General features: G+C 35.1%; 4 protein-coding genes and 1 pseudogene across 4 annotated transcripts; 1 reads left to right on the plus strand and 4 right to left on the minus strand.

Moving 5' to 3' along the window:
* Positions 1-3287: 3287 nt before the first annotated feature.
* Positions 3288-4098, minus strand: LOC145605282 (putative pterin-4-alpha-carbinolamine dehydratase, chloroplastic pseudogene; annotated as a pseudogene).
* An 812-nt stretch (positions 4099-4910) lies between these two features.
* LOC145604898 (small ubiquitin-related modifier 1) lies at positions 4911-8510 on the minus strand. The gene is made up of 3 exons (XM_081660886.1): positions 8329-8510; positions 5421-5570; positions 4911-5230 (listed from the first exon to the last, which is right to left on the minus strand). The coding sequence occupies exons 1-3, from the start codon at positions 8401-8403 to the stop codon at positions 5165-5167; spliced, it is 291 nt and encodes a 96-aa protein (XP_081517012.1). The 5' UTR covers positions 8404-8510; the 3' UTR covers positions 4911-5164.
* Positions 8511-10026: 1516 nt separating this feature from the next.
* On the minus strand, positions 10027-12549 carry LOC145604495 (small ubiquitin-related modifier 1-like). Its single transcript, XM_081660378.1, has 3 exons — positions 12352-12549; positions 10434-10583; positions 10027-10337 (listed from the first exon to the last, which is right to left on the minus strand). Exons 1-3 carry the CDS (start codon positions 12436-12438, stop codon positions 10269-10271), a joined length of 306 nt encoding a protein of 101 aa, XP_081516504.1. The 5' UTR covers positions 12439-12549; the 3' UTR covers positions 10027-10268.
* Positions 12550-15688: 3139 nt separating this feature from the next.
* Positions 15689-19600, plus strand: LOC145605779 (uncharacterized). The gene is made up of 16 exons (XM_081661844.1): positions 15689-15826; positions 15916-16046; positions 16425-16533; positions 16657-16721; positions 16856-16894; positions 17326-17422; positions 17530-17614; positions 17699-17762; positions 17844-17920; positions 18017-18098; positions 18240-18319; positions 18409-18493; positions 18591-18659; positions 18752-18819; positions 18922-18970; positions 19061-19600. The coding sequence occupies exons 1-16, from the start codon at positions 15760-15762 to the stop codon at positions 19415-19417; spliced, it is 1524 nt and encodes a 507-aa protein (XP_081517970.1). The 5' UTR covers positions 15689-15759; the 3' UTR covers positions 19418-19600.
* Positions 19601-19788: 188 nt separating this feature from the next.
* On the minus strand, positions 19789-23943 carry LOC145605409 (mitogen-activated protein kinase kinase 3-like). The gene is made up of 9 exons (XM_081661453.1): positions 23751-23943; positions 23386-23640; positions 22965-23183; positions 22714-22851; positions 22463-22630; positions 22123-22236; positions 21207-21314; positions 20556-20650; positions 19789-20433 (listed from the first exon to the last, which is right to left on the minus strand). Exons 1-9 carry the CDS (start codon positions 23850-23852, stop codon positions 20064-20066), a joined length of 1569 nt encoding a protein of 522 aa, XP_081517579.1. The 5' UTR covers positions 23853-23943; the 3' UTR covers positions 19789-20063.
* Between the last annotated feature and the right edge of the window lie 2756 nt (positions 23944-26699).

Raw genomic sequence — 26699 nt, forward strand, 5'->3', positions numbered from 1 at the left:
CCTCTATGGTCAATAGGATAACCCAAGAACACACACGGTGTAGATCGAGGAGCTAATTTATGTGGAGCTATTGCAGACAAATTAGGAAAACAAAGACACCCAAAAACACGGATATGATCATACGAAGGAGTTTTTCCAAACAAGGCAAAAGCAGGAGTATTGTTTTTAAGGGCTTTTGTTGGCAAAATATTTAGAAGATAAGTGGTCATTTCAAGAGCATAAAACCAATACGAAGGGGGAAGAGACGCATGAAAGAGAATTGTACGCTTAATATTATTAAGTGTGCGAATCATACGCTCGGCTTTACCATTTTGTGAAGAAGTGTGTGGACAAGAAAAGCGGAAGAGCATTCCATGGTCAATACATTTTTGCTTAAATGGGTCATTGTCAAATTCCCTACCATGATCACATTGAAAACATTTAATCTGACGTTCAAATTGGGTTTCAACATATTTTCGGAAATTGATAAATGATTGAAAAGCTTGGGATTTGTATTTTAGAGGAATTGTCCACACAAAATGAGTATGATCATCTAATAAAACTAAATAATATTTGTGACCTTGAGCACTACGAATAGGAGATGTCCATAAATCGACATGTATAATATCAAAAGCACAAATAGTAGTATTATTAGAATTTTCAAAGGGAAGACGGGTATGTTTTCCTAATTGGCATGAATTGCAAAACGGGGAGTCATGCTCCTTATTACAATAAATATGATTTTTAGACTTAAGATAGCTAAAAACTTGAGCTCCAGGATGTCCTAGACGGCTATGCCATGTAGAAGGTGAAACAGAAGTAAGGGAAGTAGCAAGACAAGTTGATGGAGTGGACTTGGTGGTTCTCACTGGATATAGGTCTCCCGAACTATCACATCTCGTTATTATTTTCCCCGTACGAAGATCCTTCACAGAAAAACCAAAAGGATCAAACTCAATAGACACAGAATTATCAGTGGTAAATTTACGAACTGAAATAAGGTTTTTAATGAGTTGAGGTGCTAAAAGGACATCACGAAGAACGAGAGGTGTTTTAGGATGGGGAAGGGTGCTATGACCATAACCTGTTACTGGAATACGATGACCATTACCAACTAAAATATGATTTTTAGTGCTTAAATTAAACAGGGGTAAGAGATTACCGGCATTATTCGTCATGTGAGATGTTGCACCCGAATCCACATACCACTGATTGTCGGGATTTGGAAGTGTCATCGTGGAGAAAGAAGATGCCAATTCCGTTGGTGTCATGGGCTGCCCGTATTGGGCCGTGTATGCTTGCTGCTGCGAGGGTCTAGGCTGAACGAGAATAGACTGCTGCTGTTGGGCTGGAAATGGAGCAGGAGGCCTGGCCCATGTGGCTTGCTGAGCCCACTGCTGAAAACTTGCCCATAGTTGTTGTTGGCTTGGGCCTGATTGATTAGCAGGGGTGGACTGGGCTGCCACGGACTGTTGCTGCTGGTTTTGCCCACGCCCTCTGCCTTTGGCTTTGGGTTTGCCACCCCTGCCCTTGTTGCCACGCCCACCGCCACCACCTCCTCTGCCCTGGTGTTGCGGCTGCTGCTGCTGGTGGTGGGTGGCTGCTGCGGAGGTGGTGGTGATGTTATTAGTTTGCGTAACAAAAGCCTGTCCATAGTTTTCCTTAGCCGACTTGCGAGACTCTTCGAGCAAAATTCGTGATCGTGCTTCATCAAATCCGAGTAGAGGGCGAATTTGAGTGATGGATTGAGCCACTCCATCATAGTCTGAGTCAATTAAACCTGCGCAAAGACGTAAAACCAAAGTTCTCTCGGACACGGGTTGACCAACGTTAGCAAGTTGATCTTTTAGTTCCTTCAATTTCTGACAATAAGAAGACACATCTGGAAAATTCTCAACAAACAAATTGTTAAACTGATTTTCAAGATAAATAGCACGAATTTCACCATTGTCTTGAAAAATATTAGCGAGCCTATCCCAAGTTTCTTGTGCCGTAGCATTCTTGTACAACACCGTGCTTCGTAAATCTGCAGAAATTGTGTTATAAATCCACTTTTTCACAATTGAGTCAAGGCGGTTCCACTGCGCCGTGGTGAGGTCCGTAGGACGGGGTGATTTTGGATCTATATGGTCAATAACATTGCAGGAATGACAATGAATCTCAAAGAGTTCTACCCAACTACCATAATTCCCTTTGTCACAATCAAGAATTTCAGGCACCTCATTCTTGATATTGCTAATAGAATTAGCAGGGTGATAGTCGTTGGAAGGTGGAGGAGATGGGGCAGGTTCATCATCTTTTGCCATTGTTAATTAAGGAAAAGAACAAAAGGCTGCTACTGGAGAAACAACAATCGTCAATCTTGCGGCAAGAAGGACAAAATAAGGTAGCAAATATGGTGATGAATTACCACGTGAAAGAAGAGTTTGCGGAAGAAAGGATCGGAATTTTTTAGAAAAAAAAATAAAAAATTTGTGGAACCCTAAAAAATTCTAGGCTGTGATACCATGTTAGATTTCGGGAAAACTCCTTGGGTTGGAGTGTGTACCATTGAATAATATATATAGTGTTACAATACTAGTCCTAATCATGTTAGGAAACCTAGTACGATAAGAATACAAACTATATCACAAATATATACAAATATATCCTACTCTGCGACAAATATTATAATAATCCTATAATATCTATCAAGTAGTAATGGACATGTGACTCTTATTTTCACAACCAGGTTAGGTCCCGTGCCATGCACGGTTATTTTAATTACTCCATATTTTAATTTATGGCATACAAAATAAAAAGTTAATATCTTTGTAGAATAAATTATATTCCACCATAATTACATCTTCAGTAAAAAAAATTATTTATTTCCTTATTAATCCGTATTTAATTGCATAATAACATAAGAAAGGTAAATATTATTGCTTGTTTATTTGTTTGACAAAAAAACTTTTCTTTTAAATAACTTCCCTAAACAATTTTTTTCTAATTAATTAAAAACAAATATTAAAGACACACCAGGAAATGACACGTGTCATTACTGATGTGTCTTTTAATATATAGTTATTGATTGATGACAAGATTTAAGTGATCAAAGTGGAAGTAACCTCCAAATCGGCTCTCAACTTCTCACTATAGTTGCGTTTTACTCCGTAAATACAAGCTATACGACACAATGATCAACTACAAATTGCAATGGGAGTGACCGAGTGAACCACATTTTCAGGCAAGAAAATTCTTATGTCAGGATTTCATCTTGACATAAGAGATAAGATTGGGAAAAAAAGTGAAGATAAACCCTCTATGAATTCTTGCAAAATTGGGATAATGGAATCAATTGAATTAATTCAACCAATTTGTAATACAACTTTGAATAACAAAAATACTAAGCCCAAAATCTCTTCTTAGGAAGAAGATCAGAAATCTTAACCTTATCAATTTTAGCAGCAACAATAAAATCATTAACACTCAACCCACCAATTTGCTCAGTCCACAAAACAGCAGTCATCTGATTATTATCTTCCTGATGAAAAACAGGGGAATGTCCAGTTCCAGCACTTTGAACAACCTTAGAAATCCTATCTTTCAACTCAATTCCTGCTTCAACATCCTTCAACTTCCACAAACACTTCAACTTCAATACAACCTTACCATCTTCGGTTACATCTTCGAGTAACCGCCATCCGACAACCTTCAAGAGGAGCTGCTTAGCATCATCCTTAGACATTGGAGCATCAGTAGGAGATATAGGGATAAAAGGCTGTTCAGAAAGAGCAAGAGCTGAAGTATGTGGGATGAGAATCTTATGTTCTGTGCTCACGTTTCCTAGGACTTTTTCACCGAAGTTGCTCTCTAGTTCAGCTGGGAAAGGGTCCCTGGCTCCGAAATCGCCTAGGAAGTCTGTTCCTGTGACCATCAATGGAGTGAGCCGAAGGCGACGAGTTTGAGTGGTTAGAAAAGGAAGGAGGGTAGGAGTTGAGGGAGTAATAGAGGGTTTGATGGAAGATTTAGAGTAAAAGAGGGAGGTGATGGCGGATGTGGTAGCCATTGAAGAAAGTGAGAGTGTAAAGAGTAATGGTGTTTGGGAAAGGATAGAGTGAAAGATAAGAAGTTAGTTTGTCATACTGTTACAAGTGTTTGTTGAATGATGTGGGAATTTTGTGGCTGGAAAAGTTTGTTGAGTAATTGGATAAGGCCCACATAAGAAAAAGGCATTATTTTGTGGCCTTGATTGGAGTCGTGTTTTCATGAACTATTCTGCCCATAGCAAAATAGGATGCACGAGATCGGGTACGGAAATAATTTGGATACCGGATTCGGTACCGTTTAAAATATAATGGCACAGTTAATAATTAAATTTATTTTTTTTAAAAAAATAATGATAACCTTTTTTGATAAAACACGATTTCTTTTTATTTTTTATATTTATGAATAAATAAAACACAAAATTCGTATAATTAAAACAGAAGGAAAAATCGGTTTTTCTAAAATAAAAAATTAAATAAATACAATGCAAGTAATAGTTCAGCTATCAGATAGACAGATACAAAGACACATTAATAATATTACAACTTAACAAGAATTAAGATTTCTAAGCACTTGAAACAAGAAAATCAAACACATAAGGGTCAAAGGCATTAAAAAGTTTGAAACAATGAAACTCTTATGAAAGCTATTTCCAGCACAGTAGTCTACTAGTCTTAAGTCTTAACCTAACTAATTCCCAAGGGAAAAAGTAATCAAGCTTCAAACTGAGCACACAAAACCAAATAACCATTGGTAAAGAGATCAAGTTTCAAGCATAGTACTCCTCGGACAGCTCAAGCTTAATTACAATCGAATTCAAACTTTGAGCACGTTTATAACATCCCTGGATATTTCATTAGGCAACAAATAATGAATTTGGTTCCAAAGCCACAAGACAAGGAGAATATACAAAATAGTTTCCATATAGTTGAGAATCTTGAGATACTAATACGATGTGCTTTGGGACGATGCCCTAACAGGTAAATGACATACCAAGCATCCAGAATTCACGTCAACAAACAGAGCTCAAACAGAGCACAAAGTTCAAAATAGACTCATCAAGTTACAATAAAGTTTTAGACATGGTCTTTCACAAAGCCAATCTCAGAAATAACCTAAACTTTTTTTTCAACCTAGTAAACCTGAGGTTCGGTAATAACTAGATCATAGCACCTCCAGTCTGATGAAGCATAGCGTCTATCTCATCACCATCCTCCATTTCCAACTGTTGCAAATAACATAAATTAGTTAGAGAGATATAGGAACATAAAAGGTAAGTATTACCATTAAACCCATCATTGTTCTGACAATCTGACTCAAGACCAAGAAGATAAGTAAAACTGATATAGACTCCTTAAACCAGGATACATAAGTACAAGAGTAAAACAGAAAAAGAGAGAGAAGAAGAGAGACACCTCTTCAGGAGTCTGCTCGGCTCGAAGTCGACGCCCATCAAACAAGAAAGCAATGGAGTTCAATTCCACTGATTGTCGGTCACAGTAAGCATTCATAAGTTTCTTCAGCTGTGTAGACCTCTTGATACGAAAGAAGACCTCATTCCCATCCTAAAACAGGCCCCAAACAGAAACACATTAAGAACTGAAGCAGTCCTGATGCATATACTCAAAATAGATAAAAAAAAAGTGTAATACGCTCAGTTAGAGGTAAATCCGTAAATATCATATCTGACACTGGAACAGAAATCATGGCCAGGATATTTAAACTGGACATCAGTAAAACCATGTGGTAGAGATAAAAGGGAATGGTAAAAACACACGCATGCATGCAAAAGGAATGCTTTTTAATACCAGCTTCAAGGCTGCCTTCTCAGTTTCTCAACTTAAAAAATAAAGATTTTGGAAAATAAAAATGTTCATAATAGTTTAGGAGGTTATGATAAGTTCAAACAAGTTTAGATAAGGGCTACAAAGTTGAAGGCTCATTTCAGAGCTAAAAATCAAGTTCAGTACAAGGACCCAAAAAAAAATCAAATTATTTCAGATACTCCGTAAGTGATTTTCATGTGAAAAGATCATTAGGGATAATCCACTTGTTCTAATGGGGGCAGGGGGGCAACCTGTGTCATAATTCATAACTAAATCTGGGAAGGTATCAATCCTTAAGGTTACAAAAATGGCACCTCGTGATCTAGAACTCAAACCATAGAATTTATTTGAAACTTAAAAATTCTGTAACTGATTTTAGTATTTAACAAAGCTAAAGGGTAAAGTGGAACAATGAAATAGATGTTTGCCCAAATTCATCAACAGAAAACATATAAAAGACCGTTTAATTAATCCTGCAGTGGACAGGATTAAAGTAAATTGGGAAAATAGAATGATCAATGGTCTAGTTTCATCACTTTCATGGATAACTACATTGCAAAAATTTTGTAACAGTAGTCTATATCGAGCATATTTTATTCACTCATCATCCCCCTCTTCCATAGAGGCAATAGAACCTAGTAGCCTACTTCCTTATCCAAGCATTTTCAATAAGACAGAGAGAGTATGCTTTCAGCTATAATTGAAATATGATATCACGAATCAATACTTGACTACTTGTAAAATACACTACACAGTAACCATCATTATCAAGATTATAATAATTACACATGAGAAACTGTAGAAATGTATGCTGTAATATGAAAATGCATTAATAAGGGAAAAGATATGATTGAATACAATTAGGAAAGATATCAGGAAATAATGGAATAAATCAAAAGATATAATGCAATTATACAAGATACAGATTACGAGAATAAATTTGATTTAGTTCCTTGTATTGCATCTAGTGGTGATGTGAAGGAATTTGATTAATAATTGACTGTCAATCAAATTAAATCAGCTGTCAATCAATTAATATCACCGATTCATAATGTCTACAGCATGAGGTTGCTTTAACACAGCTACTAACCATCAAACACCAACAAAAAAGATACGCAGATAGTCAGATAGAGCCCACATGTATGATATATCGACTACAATTTCATCCGGCAAACTCAGTAACCTATCACTAAACATGTTCCAACATCATAGAACACCACAAAAGCTTGGCAGCGAGCAACAAACATCGACGTTTAAATTTAAATTGCACCGCAGATAAGGTGCTTCTACAACAAATTTATTAACTTGTAATAAATAATAAAAAGTAAATCCTACTTGATCTTTGTTCCTCTTTCACACTCAACCCTTGCTATCCATCAATTATAACTATTTCCAAACCATCCGTCAATTATAATTGTTTCCAAAATATTCATCAATTATAATTATTTCCTAAATATCCATCAATTATAATTATTTCCAAAATATCCATCAATTATAATTATTTCCAAACTATCCATCAATTATAATTATTTCCAAACTATCCATCAATTATAATTATTTCCAAACTATCCATCAATTATAATTATTTCCAAACTATCCATCAATTATATCTATTTCCAAACTATCCAACAATTATAACTATTTCCAAACTATCCATCCATTATAACTATCTGGTCAAATAAAACCATGAATGCCTCACGAGTCACGACCTTGTAACCCGCTAAGTCACCTCTAACCAAACTCGTAAACAGATTGTTTCTCCCCTGAATACAAAAATCTAAATCCAAGGACCAGCGACATCCTTTCTACTCAGCAATCAGCATACAACAATTCAAAACAAATTAAGGAAAACTGTACACTCAAACCAGTAATTCACTCTGACAAGGTCTTGCAATTCTTAAAACAACATATAATTTGATTCAAAGGCTTAATTGACAGTTGATTCAATGATTCTACTCCATGGAAGCAGCGATAATTAATTCAATTTATTAAAAAAAAAAAAAAAAAATTTATTGTACTTAATTTTGATAATTGAATCAACTCAAAATCAATATACAGATCACTTTAATCAAATGCCTTATAAATCATCTACTCGTATCACTCAAATTCAAGCAATTCAAAAACACTAACAATTAATCGCAAACAACAATAGAGTGAATTGCCACCAAAAATCAAACCAAACAAAAATTAAAAAATTAATCTCTGTACTTAATTATAATAATTGAATCAACTCAACATCAAACAAACAGATCACTTTAATCAAATGCCTGATAAAATCATCTACTCGTCTTACTCAAATTCAAGCAATTCACAGACACTAACAAATAATCGTAAACAAAAATTAACGAAAAACAAAAAATAAATCAAAAGGAGTTAATTACTACCAAAAATCAAACCAAAACAAGCAGCAAAAACCCTAGAATTACAAAAACCACAAAATTCAAAAATTAAGCATAAAAATCACAAGAATTAAACCCTAAATCGTTGAAAAAATTACCTGACCCTTGACTTTGAGATTGATGTGAGCACCTTGGTCACCGGGCTTCTTGTCTTCTTCCTGAGTTCCTGACATTTTTTTCTCTCTCTTCGAGCTTCGCTTCGTTATCACGCTAACAGTCTCCCTCCCTCCTTGAATGCACCACTTTCTCCCCCTTTTTTATTTTCAATTTTGAGTCTCTCTTTTATAAATGGAGTTTTGGTCTTCTCCACTTTATTTATAATTAAATTAATTTAATATGGCGTCAGCGGCGACCTGCAAGTTTTGAAGCCCAATAGAAGCATAGCCCAATCATGATGAATTTGGTTTTGGTGATAATGTTTTAATGGGATCATGTAGGGGATAATATAGACAAATTTGATACTCGATTTTAAGAATTTGTGTTGATTACTATATTTATCGGAATTTCTTGGTTAATGTATGTTGCAGAGTTTTGATTTACACTGAGATAATGAAGATGTTGGCTGAGTGCGGTGTTATCATGTTTAGAGACGATAACTGTAGACAAATTTGATACTCGGTTTTAAGAGTTTGTGTTGATTACTATACTTATCGGAATTTCTTGGTTATGCTGATAGAATGGAAAATCTTGGTTGAATTCAATGTTGTCGTGTTTAGAGGCGATGATGTAGACAAATTAATACTCGGTTTTAAGAACTTGTGTTGATTACTAATTGGGATTTTTGGTTGATGTATGTTGCAGAGTTTTGATTTACTCTGGGATAATGAAAAATCTTGGTTAAATTTCATTTTATCGTGTTTTTATAGGCGATGATGTAAACGAATTTGATGCTCAACTTTAAGAACTTGTGTTGATTACTATACTTATTGAGATTTCTTGGTTGATGTATGCTGCAGAGTGTTGATTTATGCTGGGAGAATGAAAAATCTTGATTGAATTTTATGTTATCGTGTTTAGAGGCTTTGAAAAAGAAAAAATTCGGCTTTAAGAGCTTGTGTTGATTGTTATACTTGTTAGGATTTCTTCGTTAATGTATGTTGTACGGCTCTAATTTTACACTGAGAGAATGAAAAAACTTGGTGAATTATTTGTTATTGCATTAAGAGGATGTAGACAAATTTGATACTCAATTTTAAGTTCGCAGGAAAAATGAAAAATATAATCTTCGTCCTATCCAGAGTTATCATGTTTCTATTTTCTTGAATCTTTTTTCAAAATGTTTGCGATTGGTATTGGAAGATTATGGACTCTTGATAGGTAGTCAAACGAGGTAATGAATGTAAGATATCTCGATATTGCTAATCTTGATATGGTTAGAAGGGTTACATTACAAGGTAGTTAAATTGGTGCTTCTTATTCTACCCTCCCCGTCTCATCCCCTTCATCATTGCTCCTATTCGCAACATTACCGGCCAACATCAGCCCCAGCAAAAAGAACTAATGAGGAAGGGGGGAAATTGATGGTTATGGACATTGTGGTGGTTGGGGATGGAAAGGATTAATCAAATTAGCAGCTGGTAAAGACCCAATTAACATAATTTGGATCAAGCTTCAATTTTGTGAGCACCCTCAATCTTAAGATTGACTTATCCTACTTGATTGAAATGTTGGATATTTCAAAGTTCACCTTTCAATAGATTTACCTGTTTAATGAAACTCCATCCAGGCACATAAAATACCAAAAAGATTTATGCTAAAGGAGAAAAAAAAAAAAAAAAAAAAAAAAAAAAAGAGGCTTTGATTCCTGCAAGTCTGCAACCAATTGATAGCAATGTATAGAGTACAGACACAAAGCTTGCTATGCTTACAAGCGCTATCTTGTTAACCATCCGCACTGATTAGTACTAGAAACTAATGGTAAAGATCATAATCACTGAAGTTGCCTATATAGTTACTATACCATGCCATAGCCTATCCAATGAAACAAAACAATACACGGAAGCCTACTTCATCCTACCAAAGTATCAAAGTACATCCTCTAGAAGAAAACAGCGCCTCCAGTCTGATGAAGCATAGCATCTATCTCATCACCATCTTCCATTTCCAGCTGTAAGTTATGTGCAATGAGGTTATAAAGTGACAAGTAGAGACATTTGATACAAAAAGACAATCTGTGGAGGGAAAGCAGCATAAGGAAAGATACCTCATCCGGAGTCTGATCTGCACGTAGTCGACGTCCATCAAACAGGAAAGCAATAGAGTTAAACTCCACTGACTGTCGGTCACAATATGCATTCATGAGCTTCTTCAGTTGGGTGGACCTCTTGATTCGGAAGAAAACTTCATTGCCATCCTGAAAAACCAAATATCAAACCAGAATTAAACATGGAATCGGGCAGCTTTTATAACAACACATGATGCAAGACAATTGCATGATTCAGTGATTAGTCCATACTGCTTTACACTGGACATCTAAAAATCTAATAACAAAACAAGATTCACTCAACATAACAAAATGAGATCATTCAATGAAATAATACCACAATTTATCACAATACGTAGCAATTACATGAAGCTTAAATCATGCATGGGGAGTAAAGGCTGCACAAATCTGCATACTTCAAAATTGCCCATACTATTTTTTTTGAATCATAAAAAAATATCTTACAGCACATTTCATGCACTAGTGAGTTTCATCTGGCTTAACAACCCCACCACCGCCACAAGTGCCTGTCATTAACATTACAGACCACACAGCTGAAAGAGACAGGACTTCTGTTCCCATTAACATATTTTCTTGACAAAGACTGATTTAAACTGCCTCAAAAGCTTATGGATCAGATTCATTAGCTTCTCAAATCATATAGCACCAAGAATTGAAAACACGTTATCATGAACAACATACATAGTGATCTTCTTTGTATTACACAGACTCCTCACTTCAGGCTTGGGTCTTAAAGTGTCACTTTTACCATGTGAAGACTTAGAATCTCAAACAAGTTGTATATAATATACAGACTTCAACTTAGCCTAAAATCTTGAAACTTTCTTAGTCAATTAAAATTACTCCGTAATCTAGAGATGACCGAATTTGAGATGATGACATATTCACATGAGCAGAGCCCATCTAAATGCAGAATCAAGTCTTACAATATACAATGCAGACATAAGACTCAAATGAATATACACAAGCCACTCCTCCCCAAGGGGGTAGCAAAATAGTGTGTATGAGTGTATGACCAAATGTTACGCACCTAAATTCCTCCGGACAAAAGTTATGAGAACACCCATACCCTGGATCCACATTAACACATCTCATAGACAAAAAACTTGACATTACAATCATTAATAAATTGATAATTCCCCTATGATTCCTCGAAACAAAGTAATAATTGCAATTCCATACTCTCTCAGTAGCAAAGAAATTATGCTCTCACTTCTCTTACTCTCTTAGCATGCATATGATTTACCCTTTACTTCCTCAGTTATCTAAAGATAACTTTATACTAAACGTTTCGCGCAGCATTGGCACCACTTCAAAACAGATGCATTAACTTTAAACTATAAAAGGAGTTCATCAATTTCATACTTAATACTTGTTACAAAATACAAGTCTTACAACCAGAAAATCCATATATCAAATTAAAACCACAAACTTCCCAAAGCAGTCAATAATCCCTGTCCAACAAATTTAATATTCACAACAATTGTAATATTCGCAATTTAGTGGTCAATCTGCATTAAAATAAACAAAAATCACCAATAATTCCTGAAATTCAAACTAAATTTCACATAAAAACTCACATAATTACCAATTACAAGCCATATAACCTAATCTCCTCCAATTATCCAACACACATAGTAATATACCAATAATTTAAATCAGTCTTAATTCCTCACACTAATCAACAATCTCAAACAAATTATAGCAAAACAACTAAACACAAAGATAGCAGATTAACAAATTAAGTTTCCAAACACAGAATTCAAACTTAATAACAGAAAATACATCAAAATAAACAATTAAAAACGCCAACAAAACCCAAATTAAAATAAACGATGAACCCTAAATTAAGACAAATCAATTAAAATTAAAACAAACAAAGATTCAAAACTCAAACCTGGCCTTTGACTTTGAGATTGATATGAGCAGATTGATCGCCAGGTTTCTTATCTTCTTCCTGAGCTTGATTAGGCGGACTTGACATTTTTGTTCGTCGAAAATTACAGAGGAATAAACGAGAGCTTGAATTGTACGCTGTTTAGAGTAAGCAACTGAAGCGCCTCTCACCTGCTGTTTTGAGTCATCCAATTAAATCAAAAATTTAAAGCTTCTCTCCCTATTCACCGACTTAGTTTTCAGGCCCATTATCTGAGTAATTGGACCTTATATTTTTATCTTGGGCTATTGAACAAGTAGGTCGGTCCATATATCGGGCTTTGTTTGGTTCACCTGATTAAATTATACGTAGTACTTTACTTTGTACTCCGTATTATTTTGTCTAGTATGTATTTATACCCGTATTAATTTGTTGAAACTAATCTTAGCTTATAGTACTTTTTTTTTGTGTGTGTGTTTAGAGTGCTGTAAATGTGGTTGACGAGAAGCGATTGAAATCGGAAGGAAAACTCTAATCACCTGAGTTATTGAAATTGAAGTAACATGAACCGAAGATTGAATAAGGGTGGCAAATTGGCATGTGGAGGAGGTGAGCACAATTGTGCACAATGTGATATAAATGCACGAAATGATATGGAATGCATTAAAGGCATGAAAATTAAGTTTATAGGACAACATTTATTTTTAATCCACTCATTGTTTGGACCAAATTTATTAATTTGCCACTGTGGTACAACTTTGATCTTAAGATAAATGATTTTCTCTACATATCTAAAATTTAAAGAAAAAATACACTTTAATAATCCCAACTATTGCCGATTTACTTCTAATAATCCTAAATAAGGTTTATTTTTTTTAATAATCCTAACTATTACATGACTTTGCTTTCAATAGACCCAACCAGTCAACACCAAGTCAAGTGACTTTTTGTAATAAGTCACCAATACACGTGTCAGCACGTGATTGGTCTATAATATAAAAAAAAAAAAAACTTAAATCCCTAACAGCCACCACCCCCTCCTCCGGCCACCGCGAAACGCTATGGCCAACCCCCAGCTCATAAGAAAACAGCCGGTCGTCTCCCCTAACCCTCACAAACGGTCGGCCGTCCCCTCTCAACACCAAAAACCACCCTAGCCAACCTCACTCCCACCCCAAACCACCCATCCTCCCTTGAAATAACCTCCGCCCACCGCAATGACACAACCAAAGTAGCGACAGCCATCACAATGGAGCAACCGCAGCGACAGCCACCACAATGGCGTAACCAGAGCAGCAGTTGCCACCGTAGCAACAACCATCGCAACGGCGTAACCAAAGCAGCTGCCACTAGGGGTGTCCGTTCGGTTTTCGGTTTGGATTTAGTCCAAATCCGATCCAATCCGAAATATAATTCGGTTTTCAATTTTTCAATCCGATCCGATCCGAATTTCTCTCTTGAAAGTCTTGATCCAATCCGAATTAAAATTCGGTTATTTGGATCCAATCCGAAAATTCGAATTATTATTACATTATTTTTTAGCTCCTAATACAATTATAAAAATAAAGCTTTAATACAAATAAAATTTTTTAAAATAATGAGTAAAATAAATAGTTCAACGTCAAGTCATTAATTAATTAATACAAAGTCTCCCTAATTTATTTTTTGTACTAGTAAGTATTTGAGCTAAACTTCAAAAAATAAAGAAATCCATATTTATACAAGCTTAATTTTACAATTCGATTTTCGGTTTGGATTGGATCCAATTAGGGTAAATCCGATCCAATCCGAAAATCCGAATTGCCAAAAAATCTCAATCCGATCCAATCCGATTTAAAGTTCGAATCCGATCCGATTTAAAGTTCGAATCCGATCCGAATTGATAATTCGGTTTGGATTGGATTAGATTTCGGTTTTTATCCGAAGAATGGACACCCCTAGCTGCCACCGAAATGGCGCAACCAAAACAACGACAGGCACCAGTGATTGCATCGACAACCGCAAGCTGTTGCTGCTTTGATTACGGTTGCGGTTGAAGCCTATATTCGCACCCATTTCGGCCTCGATTCGCAACATTTGCGCACAACAACCACCATACATTGAAACCCAGATTTGGTCCGACCATTTTCGAGTGGTCAAGGTGGTGGTCGGTCGGTTTTTCGGTTGCCTGTGGTGGCTGATATTTCACGGTGGGTTTGCCGAGATGCCGGGATAGATTTTTTTTTTTTTTTAATATTGAGCCAATCATGTGTTGATATGTGGCGTTTAAAAAACAAAAAAAAAGTTTACCATTTCAACAGGTCACCTGTTTTTGGGTCTATTGGAGGCAACGTCAGGTAATAGTTAGGATTATTAAAAAATACACCTTAGTTGGGATTATTAAAAGTAAATCGACAATAGTTGGGATCATTAAAGTGTATTTTTTCCAAATTAAAAATCTTGGTTCGTTTTTTACTCGAACCAATTTTGAAATCTATGAGTAACTCCTTTTGTTTCGAATTAATGCAACGCTTCTAATTTCCATTAGTCACACAATTTGACCATTAAAAATTCATACTTCTTTCGTTCCCCTGATATTGCAATATGCATGATATAAAAGTTAAGATTATGAATATAGGAGAGAAATAGAGAATGAAGATGACCAATGGGAAAAGGACAGAGATATCGAGGAAAACACGTGCGATTATCAGGTGCAAATGTCGCATATTAAGGGAACACATGAAACACATTAGTGAAGAAGCATATGATTAGACAATAGATAACAATGTAAAAATGACTGTACATGTTACGATTTATCTGAAACAATCTAAATCGAAGAAGCAATGACTATTGAATCACTGTCATTAATGTTTCTAATCCTGCCAAATGAGAGTTCGTAATAGCTACTAGCCGCTAGGGATAGGAATTCTATTACCATTCCCTATATTTCTAAGTGCCTAACTTGTAAATATTTATTAGAAAATGCATTAAATTTGAGGATTGACCAATTGAATGAATTGATCAGTTTTTTTTTATTTATTGAGGAAACCGACAGAGAATATTATTAAATCAAATCAATCTCCGCCAATAAACTTTGGAAAAAAGGACCAAAACATACAAAATTACAAATTAATCACAGTTTCTAGAATCCCACCTTGCTACCAAATGAGCTAAGGTATTGAGTATTGACCGATTGATCAGTTCTCTTACCCATTTTTCAAAGATAAACAAAAACAAAAATTAACACGTCAAAGGTCAAAGAAGTAACGAGGGACAGATTGGCGGTCAGACCACCAAAACATCAAATTTCAAAAATATTCCCGCTCTTCACTCCTCCCGCCACCCTACACAAAACCACTTAAAACACTGCAAAACTCTCAATTCCCCAACTTTTTCTCTCTCCTCTTTTCCCCCTTTCTTCATCTCTCTTCTCTCTAAACCTCAACAACAATGGAGATCTATAACTCTCACTCAATCCTACATGACATTAAATCAAGAGAGCTTCATGGGTTCAAAGGTATTTTATAATCCGTCTTCTTCATTTTTCGATCCTCAATTTTTCTGGGTTTATTTTGGAATCTTAAAAGTTTAATCTGATTTTTCCAGGAAGAAAACGACCATTGTTTGCTTATAATACCTCATTCGATGATCGGAATGATGAACCTAGCTGTAGTAGAGGTGTAGAGAGCTCACATGATGGCGTTCCTACTCCGCCGATGTCGGTCTCATTTGCTAAGGTTACCTCTAATTTCTTATTATTAGTTTAATTTTCTGAATTTTTTGGTAAATTTTATTTGGGGTTTATTGATTTTTATAGTGGGTTAGCTTGATGTGTTCATTTTATGAAATGTTGTAGATTTTAGTTTAATTTTTGCAGAAAATTAAGAATCTTTATGTTTTGGAGATTATTGAAAATTTGTCAATTATTAATTGGGATTAATTTGTTTTTATAGTGGGTGTGTTCTATATGTTCATTGTTCATATTTATTTGCAGACAAATAGATTTTAGAAATGTCCATGTTCTTGACAAATTTTTATTTGGGATTAGCTCATTTTATTGATTTAATTGTGGGTGTGTTTTATTGTTGAATGTTTGAAATTTGTTATTTATGTAGACAATTAGGTATGGTCATATTTTGGGTGTTACGGATGAAGAAGGTTATGTGAACTTAATCAATACTCGTTTGAAGCTCAAACCTTCAGCAACCCACCAAGAAAATGCAGGTCTTTGAAACGAAAAATCCATCATCTTATTTATTCACAATCAATTTTAGCATCCAGTTTTTAGACAAATCCATTTGATGAGCTAATGAAGTTTATTGCTATATGTTCCTTTGATCAATGCAGAAAAAGCGATTGTTTCGAGTTGGGTTGCTCATGATAATTCTGTTTATGATATCTGTTGGACTAAGGTGACCCCCTTTTCTCTATTGACTTTTTTTGGGGTACATTTATATTATATTGTCCTTTGGTTTTGGCATGTTATTTGTTCCAAAAGCTATGAAGACTAAAAGAGTTCGTATCATGATGCACTTGTTCATTGCAGGATGACACAAGTGTTCTGACAGCTTCAGCTGACCATACTGTAAGTCACTAAAACTTGCAGCAGAATATTAGCAATATATGGTGTATTGGTGTGGTAGAGCCGTAGAGCAAGGAATTAGCTTACTAGGTATTTTTTGGGATTGTTTAAGTCAAAACCGGTCTTTCTTCTGACCTTCATCACAATCTACTTGGCACATTCATGGTTCTACAACATATTCAGCTTACTGTATAACGAGCCAATACACTGGATTATTGTCAAACATCTACCATGGGTGCTTCGCTGTATATAATTTCCTAATAACTAAATCTCCAAAACTCTTGGCTTGTTTGCACATACTATTCAATGATCTAGCCATTGCCCATGGTTAATGAAAATGAATGTTTGCACAATTGCATTATTGCGCATAATCAAGAAAGAGAAGACTGTTCTGATTGAAAGTTTGTTTATGGGTGTTATCCTTTTCTTGCCAGATCAAGTTATGGGATGTTGAGCAAAAGAAATGTTATGGAATGTTAAGAGGCCATGTAGGCAGTGTTAAATCTGTCGCTTGCCACCCTACAAATCCTGGTAATGATATAGTTTTTTTGTGGTCCTTCTGCCTCAACTGTTAGTATTGTGTTTAAGAGGTGTACAATATTTAATATTTCTGTGTTGGTTTCTTTACAACCCAACAGATCTTGTTGTATCTGGCTCAAGAGATGGGTCCTTTGCGCTATGGGACTTGAGGTCTAACCCTTACCATGGTAGAGACTGGATAATGTAAGTGAATGACACTTTCTTTTGAATCATAATATTTCAATCAAAAGCTGTTATCTGATAGGTTTTTTACTTGCTTTGTTAAAGGTCAACTGAACAGGTTAATGGGGCTCATGCCTCTGCTAAACGTAAGCGGTTCATTAAAGGAAAGGTAAGTATCATATATGGCAATCATAGTAATTAAAAAAATCCTTACAATTGTATTAGTATAATTGACATTTCATGCTTTCAGGCAGCTTCAATGACTGTAACGTCAGTTCTTTATCTCAAAGATGGAGTCTCAATTGCTACAGCAGGGGCAGTAGACAGGTACTACAGATATCACTCCCCCTATGCCAATACTCTTAAAAGTATCTCTATCTGTATTAGTTTGAGTGTGTGACATTGTCATTTATTCAAATTCAGTGTTGTAAAATTCTGGGACACAAGAAATCTTCGAGTTCCAGCTGCTCAAGCTAGTCCACTTCATGACTCCATGACAGACACGGTTAGTATTAATAATGTGCTTTCTTTCAATCTCACAAGTACATTGTGATCACTCTTATCAGCAAGAATATCCATCTTATTCTTTTCCATCCAGTCCTTTTTACATAGTCTCAATTTCTATGAGCTGTTTGGGCCTTTTCAGAACGGGAGACAACATGGAATAACCAGCCTATCCCAAGATCTTAACGGAGTGCTGCTTTCTGCATCTTGTACAGATAATAGGTACCTTTAAGAGTTGAAGACATTAAGCATAATGTCAGATATGATCTTGATTTTCCCTTAGATCTGATAATTGTATTTCTTTGTTTCAGAATATATTTGTATAATGTTCTCCAACCAGAAAAAGGTCCTATTAGCTCCTTCACAGGCTGCCAAATCGGAACATTTTTTATAAAGGTAAAACAACTGATCTTTGCATGTTCAAATACATGAAACTGTATGTACAACTGCTTTGATCGTTCTCTTATTTGGTTATGGTTTTGTATGGTTGTAGTCAAGCATCAGTCCAGATGCATCTCACATACTGAGTGGATCTGGAGACGGAAATGCCTACATTTGGCAGGTTTGAATTCACTTTTCAATCTAACAAACCAGTGATTTGTCATATAACCTTTTTGGTATAATACTTTGCTCAATCAAATTTGTTGAAACCAGGTAGATGAACCTCATCAAGATCCCATTTCATTGACAAGCCATGAAAAAGAAGTCACTGCAGTTGATTGGTATGTTTCTAACATATACATAGTTGTCAATGCCACTATCAGCTCTATCACATTATTAACAGCAAACAGAAATTCATCCAAGCATTCAATTGTATGCCACAGGTGCCTACAAGAACCAGGGAAGATTGCTACGGCTTCAGATGACTTCACAGTAAGCTACCTGACAGTTTAAAAGGAGTAGTTTACAGTATTTGTTTTTTTGCCTTAACTTTACGATATTAATTACCCCTTTGTTTCCCAGGTTCGCTTTTGGAATGTACAGAATAGAAACTATCTGTCACCAAGAACAAGTGCTGTTCGTAGAAGAGTGATGGCAGTGTCTAAAACTGACTGCCATGAGCCTTCTCCACAGAAGGAAAGCCTGTGTAGTTCAAGTCATAAAGAAGAAGTCATACAAGATCAAAGCATAGTTGAGTTGATGAAGACACCAGAAACCATACCCAACAAGTTTCTAAGAGATAGATTACTTCCAGGAGTTAACTTGAATGAAGCCTTTAATAAAACTCCTGAATCTGCATCAAGGAGCCCGTCTTCTGTTTTAAGTCCTCCATCTTCCTTGAAAAAAAGAACTATCCGGGATTACTTTGTTGTGTGTTAAGCATCTGTTTGTAGAAATGTACAGGTCTTTCTTGTAAGCTTGATATACTCCTGTTGATTCTTAAACCATCCACAGACCATAAGCTGTTTCCCCCACCTTCTTTCTCACAAATTTTGTAGTAGAAAGCTTGATGGTACTGTACTTGGATGATCTTCAATCTTGAGGAAAAATGATACAATTGTAGGTGTGTAGCCGTTTCTTTCACATGATATATACAAGCAGACTATTCTAATAAAATTTAGAGCTAAAAGTTTATTATTCAGAAGGATTAAATATAGATTAAAGAGTATTCCTCACACCTTGGGTTACAAATTAAGGTGTAATATTAGTGTAGTAAGGAGAGTAAACAAGTATGAAATATTAGGACTCACTTCAAGTTGGAACTAAATAATGATGATTATTGTTAAACTTACAAAACAATGTTACACATACATTATTCTCTGTAATAAATCAGCTTTTATATATATATATCTACAATTTGAATTATAATTGATGATAGGCTGCAGTGCTAGACTGCTAGCTATTATCACTATACAAATTGGATTAACTAGTTACACACTTCTATAAACTTAAAAATACAGTAAAAGAATTATAACTCTTAGTGGAATACACTAGCCTCGTAACTAAAATAAGGCATATGGCGATCTTAACTGTTTGATGACATGATGTAAAGCTCTTGACTAGTAATGTAGTAACATCCGATGGCGTCTCCTGCTTCAATGATAAACTGCTCTTTAAATGTTCCCATTTGTTTGCTTGGTATATCAATGTCGAGATCTCTAAAATTTGGCAAGCCCTCTACTTGCATACCGTCACCACATATAATAAACTGGTTTCCAACAATCAAAGATCCAGATACACGAATTGCAACTCCACCTTTACCATGAGCTCGACACTGCAGTTTCTCTACAACGTGGACGAGCTTCTCAGGAGGCCATTTGCCTGCTAGGGTTCTCCGTACATCCGACAATTTAGTGAAGATATCATTTGATCCTACATATTGCACCCCAGAAAAACTGGCAAAATGAAAAGAACTGTTATATATCTACAATGCATTTGACCATGAGATAGCTTTCTTCTCAAATTGCTACATTTTATTTTGTGTAATAAACTAAATAAAGAAAAGGAATATACGAACCTGAAAACAGATTCTTCACTGTAGAGCGACTTCACATGTTGCCACTCTTCATCATCAGGTCCATCAAAGAGCAAGTAATAGTGGATACTAAGCATCTGCATAAACAAAATTTTGGAATTTGAGAAAAAATACATGAGCTATAAGTTAACTATATGTTATCAGCTCAAATTGCATCAGGTTGTCAGCTCTCAAGCAATAGCAACTCATGTATTTGCAAATTCTAATGCAGACAGTGGATGCCACATTGTCACTAGCTTAGTTAGTTTAACCGTTCAAGTCTTGGGGGAGTGGTACATCATTGCCCTGGCGCTCTCTGAACACCCAAAAAACATTCTAATGCAGACACCACAGGTGGATAAACGATAACAGTTCAGAATTTTAATATTCTTTATTGAAGTTTACGTTTTACAACTAAAACCTCATAACTAGACAGGTATAAGACTTAGAACTAGTATAGAGTACAAAGAAACAACACTAACCCTAGAAAGTAGAAACTAATCATAACTTCAAAGAAAAATCCAAGAGGCTTAGAGTATATAAACGTACGAAAGAAAAGTTCATGCTTTTCATGTGTTTGAACCATATTTCAAATCATCCAATATATTATTACTTTAAAAGGTAAACAAAGGTATATAAGAACAAGAAGCTTACATCAGCCAAATCCTTCAACTTCTGCACAGGATCGAAAACCCTTTGAACAAAAGCTGCTAAGTCAACTTGAGAATCCTTGTACTTTGTAATAAATGGATGTGAAAGAAGCTGCACAAAAGCAAAATATAAATTTCAAACCATAGTTTTCTTTCATAATCCTGAAATAGCACCCAGAGAAATGTCACTGATAAACTCAGATGCCTATAAGTCACAGGTAGTCTCAACATTCAAGTAACAAGCCAAGGCCCAGGGTAGCTCACAAGTCCAAGGCTCACAACAGAGACATGTTTATCCCTGCAAGCACTTCCTATAAAATGGTTTAATAAGAATTACAAGCCAGCTAGGACTCTAGGAGTGAGCACCAAGTTTACAAAAAGCTAATTGGGCATATTAAGAGGACCAATAAGATGATCCAACCAAAATTTGATACTCAGGGTATTTATCGATTTATGTGTGGAAAATAAAATATGTAATCACACAATCACACCCCCATGCGGTAGAAAGGCCATTTCTAGAGTACCTGACTGAAAATTCCATGAAGCATTGTATTTTTTTGGCATCTTTCTAGAATGGGCTTTTATAAAGGGCTTTGTCACTTGAACACTTTATATAAGCATGGTCAACAAGACAACAGTTAGGGTCTTAGGGAGCTCATTTTGTAATGAGAAATTAAATGCACATCAACAAAAGATCACAGTAAAAGATCTTTTCCTCCACTAGCAAACTATCCTAGTCCCACCAATTACAATTGTCCTGGCGAGTCAAGTTCCAACCAAAAGTCACCAACAACCATAAACGTGTGCAAGTCTCAAGTGTTATACAAAGGGAAATCCTTACTTTATTGACACATCGGCACATAATGTGATATAAAGGCCTAATTCTATTGCAAGCATCACACAAGTGACATATAACTCACCTGTTCTGCTGTGGGCCGTGCCTCAGGATCCTTTTGTAGACAAGCATCAATAAATGAGCAAAATTCTGACGAGAATTTTTCCTTGGATGGTGAGGGAGAAGGATCATCCAAGATCTGTACACATGAAAGTGAATTAATATTGTTAAGAACAAGTGATCCCCTCCGCTATAACAAGGATGGAATTGACAAAGCCAAGGCTAATAAACAACCTAAATTATAGAAGAGAACAATATAAATTGCTCCAAAAAGTTATCATGTAGGAGACCAGCATTAAAATAATAAAAAAAATTATAAATAGAGGGAGAATAAACATAAGACTAAAAAGAAGAATAAAAATAACCTGTAGCATGAGACTAACGGGTCCATCATTTGCAATATAAGGAAACTCTCCTGTACCGCACTCAAAAAGTGCAAGACCAAGGCTCCAAATATCAGCTGGATATGAATATGACTCATTACGAATTCTCTCTGGAGACATATATGTGACAGTTCCAATAAAGGTGGCGCACTGAAACATAAATATTCATGAATTAAATAGGTGAAGCGAAAATATCTTAAGTAAATTTATCTTGTGTAGTAATAGGAACTAACCATTGCCATAGAATTCTCCAGTCCAGCACTTATACCAAAATCTGTTATCTTTGGCTCTCCCTTGAGGTCGATAAGCAAATTGGCTGGCTTAATGTCTCTATGCACCAAATGTCGAACTCCGTGCAGGTAGCTTAGTCCCTTGAAGAAAAATACAGAATATAGGAATCTTCAGCAAAATAGCATAAACCACAGCACATCACCATAAACAAGTAAGGTACAATTAAGTGAAAGAGGACAAAAGAACAAATTACCAATAGAAGCTTTCGGACAATAGATGAAAGAAGAGGTTCTGGTATAAATTTCTGAACTCTTATGATATCTGCAAGAGATCCACCATTCATGTACTCCAAAGCAATACTAATTTGTCCAGAGTCGGGAATATAAAATGCCCCATAAAATTCTACTAGTCCTTCAGAACAAGGTGCTTCGCAGAGCGTCCTGATCTCAGTAAGGAGCTGTTGCCGTTTCTCCTGAGTGACACATATAGTATTAATTTTACAAATCACACCAAAAAAATTTCAATATAAAGTAAAGTTCAATCAAACGATCATTAGAATAAGACAAGAACAAAAGAGCAAGATATAAGTAAAAATTTAAAGTGTCTCTTATTATCTAGTGATGAACAGATAGATTCAGTAATGATAATAAACCATAATTAGAAAGAAAACCCACCTTCTCAAAAATATTAATCTTCTTCAATGCAATAATTCTATGAGTGGGAATGTGAATAGCTCTCTGAACAATACTACTTGCACCACTGCCTATAGCTCCAAAAACCCTCATCTCACGGGATGCAATCCGATATGTCTTTTCACTAGGACTGCTTTCATCCACTGGAGATGAAGAGCATTTTTGCAATCCTAATTCATTAAAGTTGTAAACTCCATATGATCTGCTCAATAAGTTAATGGTTCCACCATCTGAGAGCTGCAAAGAACACAATAGCATATTAAAATAACGAAACATTCTACACATGCTGCCTCTTTTTTTTTTTTTTTTAAAGACACCTTATTAACTTTAGGGATAGGAAGTTTTACCATGTCATTATCACCACATTCAAGGGTGGTTTCAGACGAAAACCCTTTCTCGGCATCAAATAACGGAGTAAGCTTCTTTTTCAGGGCCTCGAGCGCAGCCATATCAGAATCAACTTCAAAGTACACCAGATGCAAGGGATTAATAAAAACTTCCTCAAAGCATCCTACTTCAAAGTGCTCTCTTACAGTGTTACTCACTCACCTGTAATCAACCCATCATATCAAGAAAAATGACAATAATTTGTACTGTTATAAACTTCATATTCAGCAGATTAAATATAAACTTCGATTGACCTGACCAAATATTGAATTATCGGTCAATAATAATGAGAAATAAAGAACAGGTCACATTAGTTGTACTTTAACAAAGAACCCAAGCATGTATTCGTCATCCATTTGTATCCCTCAACACCCAACTTAAGTACACAACAAAATTTCCCTTCTTTCACGAGCCAAATAGGCACAAAATGCCTCACAAAGTGAGAAAACTATCAACCCAATGGTATAAGTCCTAGCTATTTGCAACATCTTGAAGAGTGCAGGAACACCAATGATGGGGGTATACCGAGCCCGAAAGAATCTTCGTCTTTTAATTATTCCATTCCACTGTCATATTACTAGCATGCGATGTTCTTATCGTTTCATATATCACTTTATCTCTACATTAGTGAAGATATCATTTGATACAACATATTGCATCTCAGAAAAACTCGCAAAAATTTAAATAAAAACTTTTTTTCTCAATTTTATTTTCTTTTATATTCTGTAGTAATCAGTAACACATTCGTGTTTCAAAATTCCGTAGTGGAAAAAATCATTGCAACTAAGCACTATCTACGAATTAGTCTAAACCCGAGACATTTAAAATAATAGTAATAATAATAATAAAATTTAAAAAAAAACAGCAAAACTACTAAATTATATACATCAATTCATCAACTAAGTAGCGTCAAAATTAGGGTAAAATCAAATTGATAGTAACAAATAGCAGATTTTATGATATAGCGAACATGAAACATATTGATTAGAGATTACAAAGATGAATAGCGAAATAATTTTAGGTTTTAGAAGAAATTGGTAAAGGTTACCTTTTAGTTGATGAGTCGAAACTCAGAAACTTGGAAAGTGAAATAATTTACTGCCGTTGAGCCGGCGAACGACGTCGGATTCCGGGCTGAAGACGGCGGCGATAAGAGGGAGTAATAGATCAGATTAAGACAGAAGTGCAGTTAATTTGGTAAAGGCGGTTAACTAGACAATTTATAGTTTAACTCTACAGTTACACTACCTCCTTTACATAAGTTCCCCAAGGCACAAATAGAGTAATGTTACACAATTTTACCAAAATTACTTTATCAAAGAAACGGTTAATAAACACTTAAAAGGCCCAAAAAAAAGTCCAATCACAACTCACCAATATATGGTTAATGACTTGAGCCCTATTCGAATTTAAATTATTTTTACTGAACTGAAATTATTTTTACAGTTTGGTGTGGTTTGATTTGGGTTTTACAGCACTATAATAATATACTTCCTCCGTTTTCTTTTATTTGCAACACTTCCCTAAAAAAGAAATGTCACAATACTTGTAACACACTATAAAATGAAAAGGAAAACTTTTGTATACACCCGGTTTTCAGTAATTTACTGTACATCGGATACACTTTTGTCAGATTTAGTGTCACTTTTGTCAGATTTAGTGTCACTTTTGTCAAATTTATCAATGAAGCATAAATAACTCTTATATATGTCAGGGTAACTTTTGTACATTTTAGTGTAACTTTTGCACATTTTATTGTCACTTTATAGTGGATGTTCAGTAATTTACTGAACATCCGTTTTATTTAAAAGTTTGTCAAATGAAAATTACTTTATGGAAAAACTATACTATTTTCCTTATTTAAAGCACATGGGCCACAAAATTACACTCCTAACAACCACTCATCCTATTTTAAAGTTTATTATATCATGTAAACCCCACCTTTCTTAATTACCGCGCTAAAGGGTGTGTTGCATCTAAAGAAAATGGAGGAAGTATATTTTTTTAAATGTAAAAAATACATTTTTTTTCAAAAAATTTCATATGTGGTTGGCCACATGGTATGACTAGGGTTACTCTGTCAGGGGCCAGTTAGTGTTTTGCTATAGTCAGCTTGTTGCACGGTGTGGCTAGCCACACAAAAAAAAAAAAAAAAAAAATTGTAGTTTAATTAGATAACTTAAAATGAATTGAAAAAAAAATCACATTAGTCTACGCATAAATCAAATTATATAGTATCGAACTTTTATACTGTAATTACATTTAATTTTTTAAAAAAGGAAGCTACAAATTAGTAATTATTTATAAAACGGTTAGCCAATTTATGGCGTATTCCTTTCACCTTAAAAAAAATTATGTTTAAGAAGTTCAAATGATTTTAAATCATGTCTAATGTACCAATAATGTCAATCGCGTTTAATAGGCTTTAAGTTCAATCAGATCTAATAAGCTGTAAAAGTTTAGGTCTAATAAAGTGAAGAAAACATACCTTTATTATAGTTTGGGTTTGGTTTCAAATTTTCAAGAAACCAAATCGAACTATAAGCGATTTCAAATTATTTTAAGGTTTTGTTTGGCAAAAGTAGTGTTACCGGGTAGCTTTTAGCGGTGGAGTAGCAGGTAGCTATTAAGATAGTGAGTGACTGTCAATTAGTAGTGGGTAGAGGTCAGCTGTCAAAGTAACGGTTGATAGTATGAGTGTTTGACAAAAGTAGCGGTTGCAATATTAAAATATACGGAGTATTAAAGTTCATATAAATATTGTTTAAAAAGTAGTAAAAATTTGTAAACGCTATCTGTTACTTCTAAACGATACTATATATTTAACACTTGAGAAAAACTACCTAAACACTACCTCTATCGCTAACCGCTACTAAAACCGTTACCTTGCCAAACGCTCAAATTATTTC

Source organism: Chenopodium album, chromosome 22 (genome assembly GCF_948465745.1).
Source record: "Chenopodium album chromosome 22, dcCheAlbu1.1, whole genome shotgun sequence".
NCBI lineage: Eukaryota > Viridiplantae > Streptophyta > Magnoliopsida > Caryophyllales > Amaranthaceae > Chenopodium > Chenopodium album.